At 45.7% G+C, this 14,395-nt stretch overlaps 1 protein-coding gene across 1 annotated transcript; it reads left to right on the forward strand.

The window, feature by feature from the left end:
* Positions 1-537: 537 nt before the first annotated feature.
* On the forward strand, positions 538-11,950 carry KCNG4 (potassium voltage-gated channel modifier subfamily G member 4). The gene is made up of 2 exons (XM_035120403.3): positions 538-1,300; positions 11,168-11,950. The coding sequence occupies exons 1-2, from the start codon at positions 557-559 to the stop codon at positions 11,948-11,950; spliced, it is 1,527 nt and encodes a 508-aa protein (XP_034976294.1). The 5' UTR covers positions 538-556.
* The last annotated feature ends 2,445 nt before the right edge of the window (positions 11,951-14,395 follow it).

Genomic DNA, 14,395 nt, shown 5'->3' on the forward strand with positions numbered 1-14,395 from the left:
GTACCACTGTAAAGGGATGTTTTGTTGTTGGATTTTATTTGTTTGCAAACTGTCCTGGCATTTCTTGTTGAAAAGAAAGCTGGTACAGTATTAACATTCTAACAACAACAACTGGTTGGGAGAGACAGATGCTTTTGCTCATGCAGCACATAGCCGAACTGTGGAACTCACTTCCACAGGAAGAAAAGATGGCCACCAGCTAGGGTAGTTTTAACAGAAGATTCGACAAATTTGGGCTGCTAGCTACTATGGCTATGTTGTGCTTCTGTTGTCAGAGGTGGTATGCCTCTGAATACAAGTTGCTGGAAATCACAGGAGTGGAGAGTGCTCTTGTGCTTGGGTCCTGCTTATAGGTTGTCCACAGAGACCTGGGTGAACAGGATGCTGGACTAGATGGGCCATTAGCCTGATCCTGCAGGGGTCTTCTTATGTTACTATGTTCCTCATCTCACAATGGTCATGATCCTGTCTCTGTTTTCCCTCCCACTTCCACCTCCCTAGCCAGCTTGGCTCTGATGCTGCTTCTGTGCTGGAGCTCCAGTGACAACCCTCAGAGATGCCTATTCTCTCTGGAGGCAGTGACCATGACTACAGCTACAATTCCTGCACTTCCTTGAACCACCTGTTTCCCATCTCAGTGGTTGAGACTCCCCCCGCCAAAGGGGTTCACTACCAACGGGCCCAGAGGATTTACCACCCAGATCAGCTCCGGACAGTCGATCTGAAGAGGGAGATCATGGTCAACGTTGGCGGCATCAAGTACCTGTTGCCCTGGAGCACCTTGGACGAGTTCCCCGCATCCCGGCTGAGCAAGCTGAAGTTCTGCAGCAGCTACGAAGAGATAATCCAGCTGTGTGATGACTATGATGAAGACACGCAAGAGTTTTTCTTTGACCGGAACCCCAATGCTTTTGGGGTGATTGTCAGCTTCCTCACAGCAGGGAAACTGATGCTCCTCCATGACACCTGTGCCTTGTCCTTCCAGGAGGAGCTGAAGTACTGGGGGATTGAGGAGTCCAACTTGGAGAACTGCTGCTTCCGGAAGCTCTTCCAGAAGGCTGAGGAGCTGGCCGAGGTGCGCAGAGAGGAGGAAATGCAGATGACCAAAGTGACAGCCTGCGTCCTGGAAGAGGAGACCAAATCCGGCCAGTTTATGAGCAAGCTGAGGGACATGGTGGAAAACCCCCGGTCGGGCCTCCCGGGGAAAATCTTTGCTTGCCTCTCCATCCTCTTTGTGGCCACCACAGCAATAAGCCTTTGTGTCAGCACCATGCCGGACTTAAGGGAAGAAGAAGACAGGGTGAGTAAGCCCCTGTTTTGTATTCATGCTCTCTCTCCACTGTCACAGGCAGATGCTGGGAGTTCTTGGGTTTCATAAGTGGGGAAAGTGTTGTTCCACTCAGAAGGATCATAGCTCAGTGGTAGAGTATCGGTTTTGCTTGCAGTTTCAATTCTTTCCATTTCCAGGTATGGCAGGAAGAGGCCTCTGCTTGGAACCACAAGAGCTGTTTCTGGCCAGTGATAGGCAGTACTGAGCTATATGGTCCAAAGCCGGTTCCATGCATAGAACTCCCTCCCACAGAAGGGAATGATGCTCACCAACTTGGATGGTTTTTAAAGAGGACTGGATAAATTAATGGAGGGATGAAGCTATCAATGGCCACTAGCCTCTATTATGCCTCCATGGTCAGAGGGAGTAATGCGTCTGCGTGCCGGTTGCTGGAAACCACAGGATGAGAGTGTGCTCTTGTGTTCAGGTCCTGCTTGCGGGTTTCCTGCAGGCATCTGCCTGGCCACTGTGAAAGCAGGATGCTGGACTAGAAGGGCCTTTGGCCTGATCCAGCAGGGCTCTTCTTCTGTTCCTATTGCCATCAACATCACTAGTTGCACCATGATATTCTGCACTGCATGCCTACGTTTGGACTAATTCACTCATGTATTTTCCTCTCTTTTGTTTTTGAATGTTGTACGCTTGATCCCTATGCACACAGGTTCACCTGTCCCCATGTGAATACAATGCTGTGTCTAATGAATATGCATATGGATGGGGAGGGGCATTGTGTTAGCACGCTCCACTTGCATATAACTACATATATGGGGGTAGGGGATTTCTCTAGATGATTGGGTTCCCGGCTTCTTTTTTCACTGAGTCACCTTGAGCCACTCACCAACTCTCACTCTAACCTGCCTTAAAGGGCTGTGAGAAGTTGGGGTATAAATACAAAAACAAGCAAATGAACAAACACAGGTTTCTTGGTCCTGGTTCAATACTCTAGCCACTGCACCAGGCTGGTTCTCTGCTAATTTTATGTGTTTGTTGTGGTAAAGTACTTCTTGGGAAACTGCCCTATCTGTCAAGAGTGGCTCGTGTGTGTGTGTGTGTGTGTGTGTGTGTGTGTGGGCAGAATTATGTCCAGCATGAAGACAAATCTAGTTTTTTTAGGGGGTGGGGGAATGAGGTGGTCCAGGGAGAAAATAATCAAATGGTTCATCAATGTATGTTAGAACTTTCCCAGATTAGCAACAGGGTTTAATTTGAAATGAAGGTTGCCAATAAGCTCAGTTTAGAGCAAGCTCAGAAACTGTGAAATGAGAGAGTAACACTTTTGCATATTCTAACTGGCTGGTGTGGAAGGAAATCATTCCTGCCTCTGCTAAACACCTTTTCACAGACACCATTTTAATTGTACAGGAACACAGAATAGAACTACCGAACCTATAAACCACTCCTTGGAGAACAAATCTATATTCACACAAAAGTGCCTCTGAGTATGTATAGGGTGCCCTTTCATCACCAATGAATCCGTCAAGCCACTGAAATTGGGCAAGATTCCTTAGACAGGGCTTGTGGATGCCTTAAGCAATTATTGGTTTTGCATTTGATTGATTGTTTGCAAATAAATGTTAAATGGAAAGGAAGCCAGTCCATTCACTACTGGCTATATTGCCAATATATATTTTTAGAAAACAATTTCAAAAAAAAATAATGCATGTTCTTTGTATTAAAAGGAATGAAAAAGGCTACAGTTGACTGTCTTTCCCTTTGATTGTATTTAATGTTACATTGATTCTTTTAAAGCCAGTAGTATTCACTAATCTTTTCTGCAAAAATGTATTTTTAAAATAAATAAAAAACTAAAGTAAGTCAATTAAAGTTTTGGCACAAACTTTCTTTCTTTCTTACAGAACAGCACATGTTTACTCAGACGTAAGTCCCTTTCTGTTCAGTTAGGGTTGCCAGGCCCAGACATAGCCAGCAATTGGCTGTTGGAAACAACTTTGGGCAAAACAAAAAAAAAAGCTCAATAACTTTGCCCAAAATATGGCAATCCTATTTCAATGCACCTACTCTCAGTAAAGCATATTTAGGAATGCAAGCTTTGCCTGTTAAAGTGCCAGAATTTTCTTTTGTAGTTCAATCAGTGTTGTTTTTTCAGTTTGATCCAAAGCACATTTGCTGAGAAGTTAGTATTATGGAGACTTTCTGGGAGGCTGAGCAAAGAATGCCCACAAGGTTCTCTAACATACCTATGTGGTGCAGTGGTTTAGCTTTGGCAAACAAACCTCCACCATGGAGAATCTGTGAAAATCCAGCAGTTGTTGGGCTCCAGCTCCCATCAGCCTGCAACCAGCATGTCCCAAGGGGCAGGGTTGATGAGAGATGTAGTCCAACAACATCTGGAAGGCCACTCTGTTTCCAACAGAGAATCTGGTCTCTCTCTTTATCACTTGAGTATTTTGAAATAGACTTTAGTGGTAGTAACAGCAGCAGAGGAGTAGCATTAATAAGAAGAACAATTCTGACCCTCACCATCTGCCTTTAAGGTACCTGGAGAGAGCAATCTTATGAGATACACTGAAGTCATCATTAATGTGCGAATACATTGGTGCAATATGTATCAAAATAACCACATTGACACCACCACTACCACCAAAACAGTGTCTATAAAGATGTGCACATAAAGATATCTACACCTTCTTCCTACAAGGCATGCATAATAATACCTGTGTCAAATGCACAAAATTGGTGATAAAGAGAGAGGAGAAAATGAGCTGCCACCTATGCGAGATCACACTATTGCTGCATCATGTGAATTAATGCAGAACAGTTAATATCCCACTCCCATTGCACCAACCTGTACTTAAAACCACAGACAAGCAAATCAGAATCACCTTCCTAAGGTAGCCAGCTGATCACAAACCCTCCCCAACCCCACAAAAGCACAAGACCAGGGCTGGTTAAGATCAGCCTAAGATGCAAATTTTGGGGAAAGCATCATCACATCCTAATGTCCTCAGATCAAACAATGGTTGAAGGCAGAGCTGTAGCAGCTGGTTCATAGGCACCTTGGAAGCTGCCTTACACCACTGTTCCCTCTAGCACAGCAGAGCCCACACTGACTGGCAGTGACTCTCCAGGGTTTCAGATAGGAAACTCCCCCAGCTCTAGCAGGATATGCCACCGGGGATTGAACCCGGAACCTCCTACATGCAAAGCAGATGCTCAACCACTGAGCTAAGATTCAAAATCTAGAAACTGTACTTCACAAAGAACTCTAGAAAGCTGGTTTAAAAATATCATGCTTCTTTTTGCCAGCCTTCTGTCGCTTTGTGTGTTTGAATCGGAGAATCATAAAAGAACCTCAAGGTCATCGTCTATCCCGTGCTGATGCAGGGAGTCCCTTGCTACAACAATCCTGCTGGGTGGCCTTCCAGCCCCTGGTTAAAAAACCTCAAATGAAGCAGAGTCCATCACCTTTTGAGACAGTTTATTCCACTGTCAAATAGCTCATACTGTCAGGAAGTCCCCACCCTCTAAAGCTGGAGTGGGTAAGATTTTTCAGTTGCATTCCTGAAACCTGGGCAACCTGGTGGGGGGAGCATCCTGCAGAGGAGAGCCAAGGCAAAAAGGTGGGTAGCCCCACTCCTGGCATGTGGCCCCTGGAAGGCTGCTCAGAAGGAAATGTGGCCCTTAGGCTGTAAAATGCTGAGCTTTGCGGAGGTCTGTCTCAGTAAAGCAACTAATCGTGAACCCAATGAGGCTGAAATCTGTGCACTGCTCTAAAGATGAATTATAACACCAAAGAGGCACAAAAATCCTTTGCAAAGCTTTTTCCTAGCATATGATTCAGATCAGTTAGATGCCTAGCCTGCTTGTGACATCCTAAGGACAAATGGGGCATGTCAGTTTATGGCCAATGTATGCTGTTTTGTAGCCCATGTCGGATCAGCCCAAGAGGTGGAAAGCCTTGTGGAACTCAAGCAGACTAAACGTGTGTGGGATGACTGTGTTAGCAGAAACAAAATAAAGGAGAACATAGCCTCACTGTATATGTGATTAATTTACTTCTCCCCGCTTTTACTATGCATCATGCGGTACAACCGGTACAACTGTTTCCACATTTTAGCACACTGTGGGAGGTGTGAAAAAGAAAAAAAGGCCACTTGATTGCCTGACAAGTCATTCATAGGGATGCTGGATGTAACTGCACCAATGGCCTGCAATGGAGTTTGGCATCTCTCAGTGAAAACTGTGGACCAGAAGCAGGCTGGTTTTCAAAGAACTGGGTGACAATTCCCTGTCTGTTACTTGGAATGGTATATCTCTGAATAGCAGAGGCTGGGAAACAACCTAGGGAAGTGGTTTTCAACTAGTGTGTTGTGACACCCTGGGGTGCCTTGAATAGTGGTCAGGGGTCAGGGGTGCCATGTTCTCTGTCCCTCTTTCCTTTCCTCCCTCCTCTTATGCCCTCTTGTATCTCTGCTTCCTAAAGGCTTGCATAGCTGTTCATTGCAACAGCCCTGGCTACAAGCTCCCCAGGCGTTGGGTGTCTCTGGGGCTAGCCAGGGGGTGCTTTCCAGGCCCTTGTGGGGGAGTGTGAGGTAGCACCTGTCTTGGGGGCGGGGGGGGGGAGCTCAGAGACCTGGGATGGCAGCAGCAGCTGCCCAGAGCACACCCAAGGAGAGGGAAGAGGAAAGGAGGCTGAGGAAACAAGGGAGGGTGTTTGAAAAGGGATGAGAGGCTGCCAGCTCTGCAGGCAAGGGGTGACATAACTGGGCTCCTGAGCCCCACAGGGGTGCTGCAGAACAACTGTTGCTGGTCAAGGGAGCCGGGGACCCCAAAGGTTGAAAACCTCTGACCTAGGGAGTGGCTTTTACCTTCATGTTCTGTTGAAGGGCTTATGCAAATTATGTGGTTGCCAGCTGCAGGAAGGACAGTGCTGGACTAGATGGGCTTCTGCTCTGATCTATCAGGGCTCTTATATTCTTACATGAATTAAGTTCAGTGGTAAGAGCTAGGAAAATGGCTTCACTTGTGCCAGACCTCCCTAGAGCATTAGGATGGAACTTATTTCAAATGTCAGGCCTTAACCCCAGAATGTGTCAAATGAGATGTTAATACACTTCACTTTAGGGCTATGAACTGATTGTTTCTTTGCTTCTGTTTTTGTTTTATTAAAAAAGTTGGTTAATCATATGGTGACTAAGCAATCAAATTTCCATGCTGCATAACAACTTGCACCATCAGATTAAGTTTGCACAGAAGCACAAATTTCATTGGGTGTGCAGCTTTTCTTTTCAGACTGAGGGAAGGAAGACCCAGAGCTCCTGAACTGTAAATCCCCACCACCCACTATTCAGTCTTTTAATTCTCTCCCCACAAAAAATTAGGTTGTAATAAGGCTGTTTTTCAATGCAAACACATATGTCTTGGGTCTGATTTTCTTCTGGGGTGGTTGGGGGAAGTGTTTAAAACTGAGCAAGCCATCTGCAACATGTCTTCTGCTGTGGAAGAAGTGAATAACTTCCTTTTACAAAAGGGAAAAGTGCAAACAAGCACCCAGGATATTTGTGCAGTGCCATGGGTCAATTCGTTGAGCAGGTCAGAATCCTTTTAATCCAGGGGCTTTAGCACCATGTTTTGCGTCTCCCCCAGCATTCCCACCCACGCATAATATTTCTGGATTGTTATCCCAAATGCACAGGGTAATTTTAAAATGAGAGAGAAGAGGAATGATTCATCATCATCATCACCACCACCACCATAGCAAAATAATCAGAAACAGCACATTACTTTTAAGATTGAAACGCTTATCTTTGATTGTTTAAACTGAGACCATAGTTGGATTAAGCGTAGTACACATAAGTTTCCCTTAATGGGGCAACTAACAAACAGGGGAAAGGGGAAAATAGCACAGAGGAAATGGTTTAGCACCTTCCCTTGGTCCTCTGACTGGAATGCATCCCAAATGAAACAACCAAAGACCCAATTTCACTGCTTATTGGGAGTTGAAATTTGCCACAGTGAGGTTTTAAGAACATAAGAAGAGTCCCACAATTTCTGCCGTCTGTGCAGGACAGGATTTTCAGCACTGCGGAAGCGAGTCCCCGTGCCGCCGCGCTATGCCGGTTTAGCGCGGGGACTCACCGAGCGGGCAGCTCGGTTCGGGGGCAGCTCGTGGACCACTTAAACGACCCCCATGGGTCACTTGTGGCCCATGGGCCTTAGGTTGCCTACCCCTGATCTACATTGACTGGCAGTGGCTCTCCAGCATGCGTTTACTTTGATGCATTTAAATGTTCTTCCATCAGTAGTTCTGGAGGGGAGGTTCCAAAAAATAACCTCTTGTCAATGTAAATGCCCCTGTGAATCTGAAGAGGGAGAATCAATATATCTGGTTCTTATGTACTGTTCCTTTTATTGCAACGTACATAAGATTTTTCTGAATCCCTTTTACGGAAGTCCCAGGACGATTGGATGCATTTTATGCCTTTTTACTCCTTTCAGATCAGAAAGCTTCCACCTCTTCCAGGGTGGCTAAATATTGTGATACTGCACTGGGGACTAATTTAAGCAAACTTATAATTGTGCTTTCTATGCCTGGCATTTTATAGCATGACACAGTTACTAATGGTTTTATTGTTATGGTTTCTCTATTTTATTCTGTTTCAGGAATGGTTGAGGGAATTGGATCTTTTGGTGGGATTGGTGCAGGTCCTAGCCTCTAGAGCAGGAGAAAATAAGTTTTCTCCATCCTCCATGTGACAGCCCCTTAGATATTTGAAGATGGCTATCAAATCTCCTCTCAGTCTCCTAACAGGCTAAACAAATTGCCTTCAACCGTTCCTCATAAGGCTTGATTTCCAGACCCTTGATCATTTTGGTCGCCCTTCTCTGCACACATTCCAGCTTGTACATGAGGATGAGACCATAAAATGAATGGAAAGTTGATTTTGCCTCTCTACTATCTTTGGTCACAGATGGTTAAACCATCCAGTCTCATCCTGCTCTTGTAATCACCGTTTAGTAACATATTGGCTGGTGCTATGCCAAATCTCCATCAGGCATTTTTTTAAATATATTTTTTGGATCTTAGCATGTGCTGCTATTACAAAACCTGTGAAATTCTGGAAGAGCCTTCCAAAACAGTCTTGGTGACCGGGGGTTGGGGAGGAAGATACTTGTTAAGTTTCAAAACCAAACCCTTTCTTCCTTGCTTACAAAAGACATTTGTTTTATGTTCAGAGGGTAGTTATGAAGGTCAGAAACACATCTGTATTGAGACTGCTGAGGTGGCTACTGTATTGCTCAGGGATTGCATTCCAGGTGAGCATCATTGGGGGCTTGCTGTCAGTGATGTGTAGCACTGCTGACCCTCTCCAAGGATCTCAGGGCAGCGCACACAGTCCTTTGGACTTTAGCCAACAGTCCTGTAAGGTGGACTTGTTACTAGTCTTAGAGAGACATTGACTGGTCCACGATCGTCTAGCAGGTGTCCTGGTAGTGTGGGGATTTGAAGCCAAGTCTATCTAGTCAAGCATGCTAGTTGCTACACAACAAGGTCTCTCATGTATCTTTGAAATATCTGCCCTTCTGGCCTTACCTACTTACTCATATCTCTATCACTGCCACCACCCAAAAATGCCCACTGAAGAAGAGTGCTCATAATATTGTTTTTCCTAAGTGAATCTTTTGTGTGTGTGTGTGTGTGTGTGTGTGTGTGTGTGTGTGTACACAGTGGACACTCGGGTTGTGAACGTGATCAGTGCGGGAGGCACGTTCACAACCCGCAGCATTCACAACCTGCAGCGCTGCGTCTGCACATGCACGGGTCATGGTTTGGTGCTTCTGCGCATGTGCAAAGCGTGATTTAGCGCTTCTGTGCATGCGCAAGTGCCGAAACCCAGAAGTACAGTAACCCGTTCCAGTACTTCCAGGTTCAACACGGTGTGCAACCCGAAACCGCACAACCTGAAGCGTCTGTAACCCGAGGTATGACTGTATATATATGCTGAAATCTGTAACACCCATTTCTCAGAGATTTTCATCTCTAAAAGAGGTTTCCATTTTTCTGCCTCATTCTCTTAAGAGTTTCTTTAGAACCTCAAGATGAGCAAGGGTGGTATGTGTGAGTGTGTTTTCTTTCCTCCCATTTCTACCCATTTCCCCAGTGCTCTGCACCCTCCCCAGCTTCCCACATTTCCTGATCTGAAAAAGCCCTGTGAGCTCCTTTACGATGCCTTCTTGTGGGCTTTGATTGAAAGTGAAGGAAGCAGGGAAGGTTGCAGAGCAAAAACCCCTGGTGCCATGATTTGTAGAACAAAAGAGAGAGGATGCTCACAGGCACCACCTGGCCACCTCAAAAGTAAGGTCAGTGCACATGCACACGAATGCACACACACACAAAGAGAACCCCCCCACCCCACCCCACCCTTGAGAATTTCACCAAAATGTTCTCTCCCCATTGATAATTTCCGAATGCAATTTCTTTTCTCATTAATCTGATGGAGATTTTTTTTGGGGGGGGGGGGTTGGGGACAACCAAAAACTGCAGGAGACATTCTTGCCACAGCGCTACTGAATAACCTTTGCTTTTAAATGATATGGCTGAACAATACCTTCTCAGTGATCCATAAGGAAATGTTGGAATTCTCTCCGAGCATATACAGATTCATTATTCAATGAAGAGGAGGGATTCAGGGTTGCCCACAAAAGCCTTTGTGGTTTAATGATATTGCCTTACGACCACATATTCCAAGGCCAAAGTGACCTATTGGAGGTACTTAATTTTTTCCATTTCTATTCTCAAGTTCTCACCTTGGACAGTTTGATTTAACTGGAGCCTGGTTTAAGTATTCAAACAAAAGCAGCAATGCAGGAAAAGTGACTCAGCAATCCTCATGGCAGCAGTGCAGTCGGGGGATTTGAAAAGCTCCAGCTTGTAAGAGGGTTGAGGACAAGGCAGATACAAAATTACAAAATGCGTAAATGGTAGAAGGTTCCTTCCCCCCCCCCCGCCTTTTCTTCTAGGCAAGGAATTATCACAAGCCACCTCTTGTTGGAAGCTGGATTCAATGGGTTTGCAACTTCACCAAAGTTGTAGCTGGTCAGTTACAAACATTGGTTAGTCACAAAGTGCCTTCCATAAATCATCCAACCACTTGCACCTTTTGAAAATTATTTCTGTATTACGTGCATGCACACAACTTCATTGCCTTAAAGACAAGGGCCACATCAACATCCACAACTAATAGAAATAAAACATCCAATATATACCAACAAAAGGTGCTGTCAGATTGTGGGTTGTATGAGCAATGGTGGCTACTGAGACTCATAGGAAGTGGCAGGGATCACAGCACATGGGAAGCTGCTGAACTGGTGGCCTAATAAATCTATAATAAATAATAACAAGGTAAAATGGGTGGTTCCTATATCCCTTTTATGTGCAAGCGTTTTCCCAGAAGAGTCATGTAAAGATCCAAATGTAGCAGATGGCTGGTAGGAGGGTGAGTCATGAGATCAAGAGATGTTTATTATCTACTCTGAGTCTTGGGAGCCCTGGGAATTGGGGAGCCCTAGGAACTGATATTATACACATTCCCCTCTAATATAGTGTATTTTTGCACACATTGTTGTGTTGAAGAACTGTGCCATAATATTCTGAGAAGTGTGAATTCCAAAGGATATCTATGTTCTTGTGGTTCAAGAAATGTGAATGAGATAGCTTCTCATTAAGATGCAAACAAAACTTCTCCCTCATCACTAGGACTGGGTAACACACACGGTATACATTACAGCCTCTGTTGTATTTTTCGGATTTATATTTTTTAACTGAGAGTGACGTCCATTCATTCTGACCTCTTTCTTTCCCCCTTCCATACGCAGGGTGAATGTTCCCAAAAGTGCTATTACATCTTCATCATTGAGACCATCTGCGTGGCTTGGTTCTCCCTGGAGTTCTGCCTCCGATTCATCCAGGCCAAGAGCAAATGCCAGTTTTTCAAAGGTCCTTTGAACATCATCGACTTCTTGGCCATCTCCCCATATTATGCATCCCTCATTGTGCTGGACGACGAGCCCACTGAGAAGGACAGCAGGCCGAGCGGGAGCTCGTACCTCGAGAAGGTGGGCTTGGTGCTACGGGTCTTACGTGCCTTGAGGATATTGTATGTCATGCGCCTTGCTAGGCACTCTTTGGGATTGCAGACTTTGGGCCTCACCGTCCGAAGGAGCGCAAGAGAGTTTGGCCTGCTCTTGCTCTTCCTGTGTGTGGCTGTCACCCTCTTTGCCCCCCTGGTCTACCTTGCAGAGAACGAATCTGGGAAGATCCTGGAGTTTACCAGCATCCCTGCCTCTTACTGGTGGGCTATCATCTCCATGACAACAGTGGGCTACGGGGACATGGTACCCAGGAGCGTCCCGGGCCAGATGGTTGCCCTAAGCAGCATCCTGAGTGGGATACTCATTATGGCTTTCCCAGCCACTTCCATATTCCACACATTCTCCCACTCCTACTCCGAGCTGAGGAGGGAGCATGAGCGGCTACAGTCCCGAATCATGAGGCTAAAGAACGCCAACACTTCTGGTGAGAGTGACACACTGAACGAGAGCGAAAGCTTCACTACGGATGCAACTGGCTCACCCATCAAGTACATCTACAAAGGATAATGAACAACCTGCTGCAAAATAATAATAACCTGTGTACTGTAATGCACAAAGCAAAGCAGTTAGCCCAAGGCTTGCAATTCGCCATTTTCAAATGCAATTGCTTCTGCAAAAGTCTGCCCGGGTGAAGCTTAAAGCACATTGCTGAGAACAGTAACAAACAATGCTCAGGCAGTGCCAGCAATAGCAGGGAGGGTCTGGGGTACTAAAGAGTGCTGATGGTGTTAGGAGCCCCACGTAGGAGTCTGGCTTATAGGCTGAGTGAGACATACACCAAGCTGTGACTCTAGACTAGATCAGGGGTGGAAAACCATTTTTTCATCCCAGGGGTCATGTTCCTTCATAGGAGACCTCCTGGAAGCTATGTGCCAGGGGTGGGCGGGGCCAGGGCAAAAAGTGGGTGGAGACAGAGACAAAGGCGAACAGGGCCGGGTGCAATAGTGGATGGAACAACAGGCCATGTTCCAATCATGCAAAAGCCAAAGGTTTCTACATGTGCCCATCTCTACCAGGAGAAACTAGAGGCATTATCAAAGTTAAAGGGCATATTTTGGCCAGGTAAAAGCACTTCAGGGGTGTGTGGAGCAGGGCTGGTGTGGGGTGTGTTAGGGACAGAGAGGGGAGAATTTTGAGGATCAGATAGAGAGGTATCCCCTACCCGAAGGATAGGTGGTGATGCATCTTTTTACCAGGTATAAGAGTGAGATAACTTAACCCATTATGAAGGCTAGCTGAGCAAGAAGGCACTCTTCATGAAAGGCTTCCTTACATTAAGGGAGGATGATAATGAGCAAACCAAATGAACAAGACCCTGGAATACCTTGAAAGACTTTTTGGATATTGACTTTTGACCTTTCCCTGCACACCAGAGATTGTGTTTCATGTTTAAAATGAGTGCACAGAATCACACAGATCTCACTTTCCCAAAAATATGTATGCACATTATCAGAGTTTCCAGTCTCAAGAGTTGCAAAGTCCAGTAATCAAGGCAAGTGGAAACATCATGCCAACCAAATAGACATGGAGGGAAAGACACTCCATTGCTAGGTTAGTACACGAGGTACCATTTGTATCACAGGATAGGCAGCCCACAGAGCAGTAAAAGTAAGCTATCCTGACCCACTTTCCTGGGAGTAAGCCCCATTTAACTGAATGGGACTTACTCCTGAGTGGACACATGCAGGATAGCACTGTAAAGAGGCTAAACATGTGCAGTTAGAATTGGAGTGGTGAACATAGCCCAGAAGCCACATTCTCTGGTGGGCAACCATGCCATAGGTGGGTGGGGCCAGGTGCAAAAGAAGGCATAAGCATAAATGGAAATTTTGACTTGGTATAGCAGGCTAATTTTTACACACACATGTGCACCCCTCCATCCAGGCAAGTGGGAAGCATGTTCAGAATTCAAGGATACATTCTGGTCAGGCAAACACAGATGGGAACTGTAGTCCAAAACATCTGGAGGGCCGAAGTTTGGGGATGCCTGCTGTAGGGAGTTGTTGTTAGGGAGGGGTGTGTGACCTGGGAAGAATACCAAGTGCTAGACAGAGAGGGGTGATGCATTTGACTCCCAGGCCTGAGATTTTCCATCCGTGAGTCAGAGAGAGGTTACATAAGAATGCAAGACGGGTCCTGTTGGATCATACCAAAGGTCTATCCAGTCTTGCATTCTGTTGCCCAGTGTGGACCACCAGAGGCTCTGAGAAGCCCAGAAGCCATCTCCTTTTTCTGCTCTCACACCCCAATTGTTATTCAGTGGCATACTAACTAGAGAGTCTATCGTGGCTAACACCCTTTGATTGATAGCTTAGTCTCGAATAATTTGTCCAATTGCCCATAAATTAATGCCATGCCATGTAAAGAAGTCCTTTCTTCATCCTGTCCTGAACCTGCTGCCAATCAACATCATTGGCTGAACCAAAATTCCATTTTTTATGGAAGGCCAGTCCTTCCATTAGGCAGAATGAGGCGGCCACCTGAAGCAGCTGGTTTTGGCTGTCAGGGAAGGGCAGCAAATGATTAGTTGTTTCATTTGTTTTATTAGTGCCAGGAAAGGGAGATGAGCTTGTAGGATTTCCTGCCCCAAATGCCAAAATAACTTGGCTAGCCTTGGGTACTATGCGCCTTGACTTAATGTCTGGAGCCAGTCCTGGGGAGAGGGAGAAAAATTTACACTGCACCAGGCACCAATTTGTAAATTTTACCAGCAGTCACTCTGGTTAAGAAGGCTTTACACAGAACTTCTATCCAAGAGCTAGATCAGACACCAATCATACAATGATGCCTGCCTTATTGCAAGTCAAATCATTGTTCCATCTAGTCCAGTCATGTCTTCATTGATAGAGGCATCCCTACCATTAGGCTGAAGGGGGTAGCTGCTCAGGTGGCATAAATGTTGTGTGCTACATGTCTTGCACTGCAGTTCACAGCTAGCCTACTGCTGTGGTG

This window comes from Zootoca vivipara, chromosome 6 (assembly GCF_965207765.1).
Source record: "Zootoca vivipara chromosome 6, rZooViv2.hap1.1, whole genome shotgun sequence".
NCBI lineage: Eukaryota > Metazoa > Chordata > Lepidosauria > Squamata > Lacertidae > Zootoca > Zootoca vivipara.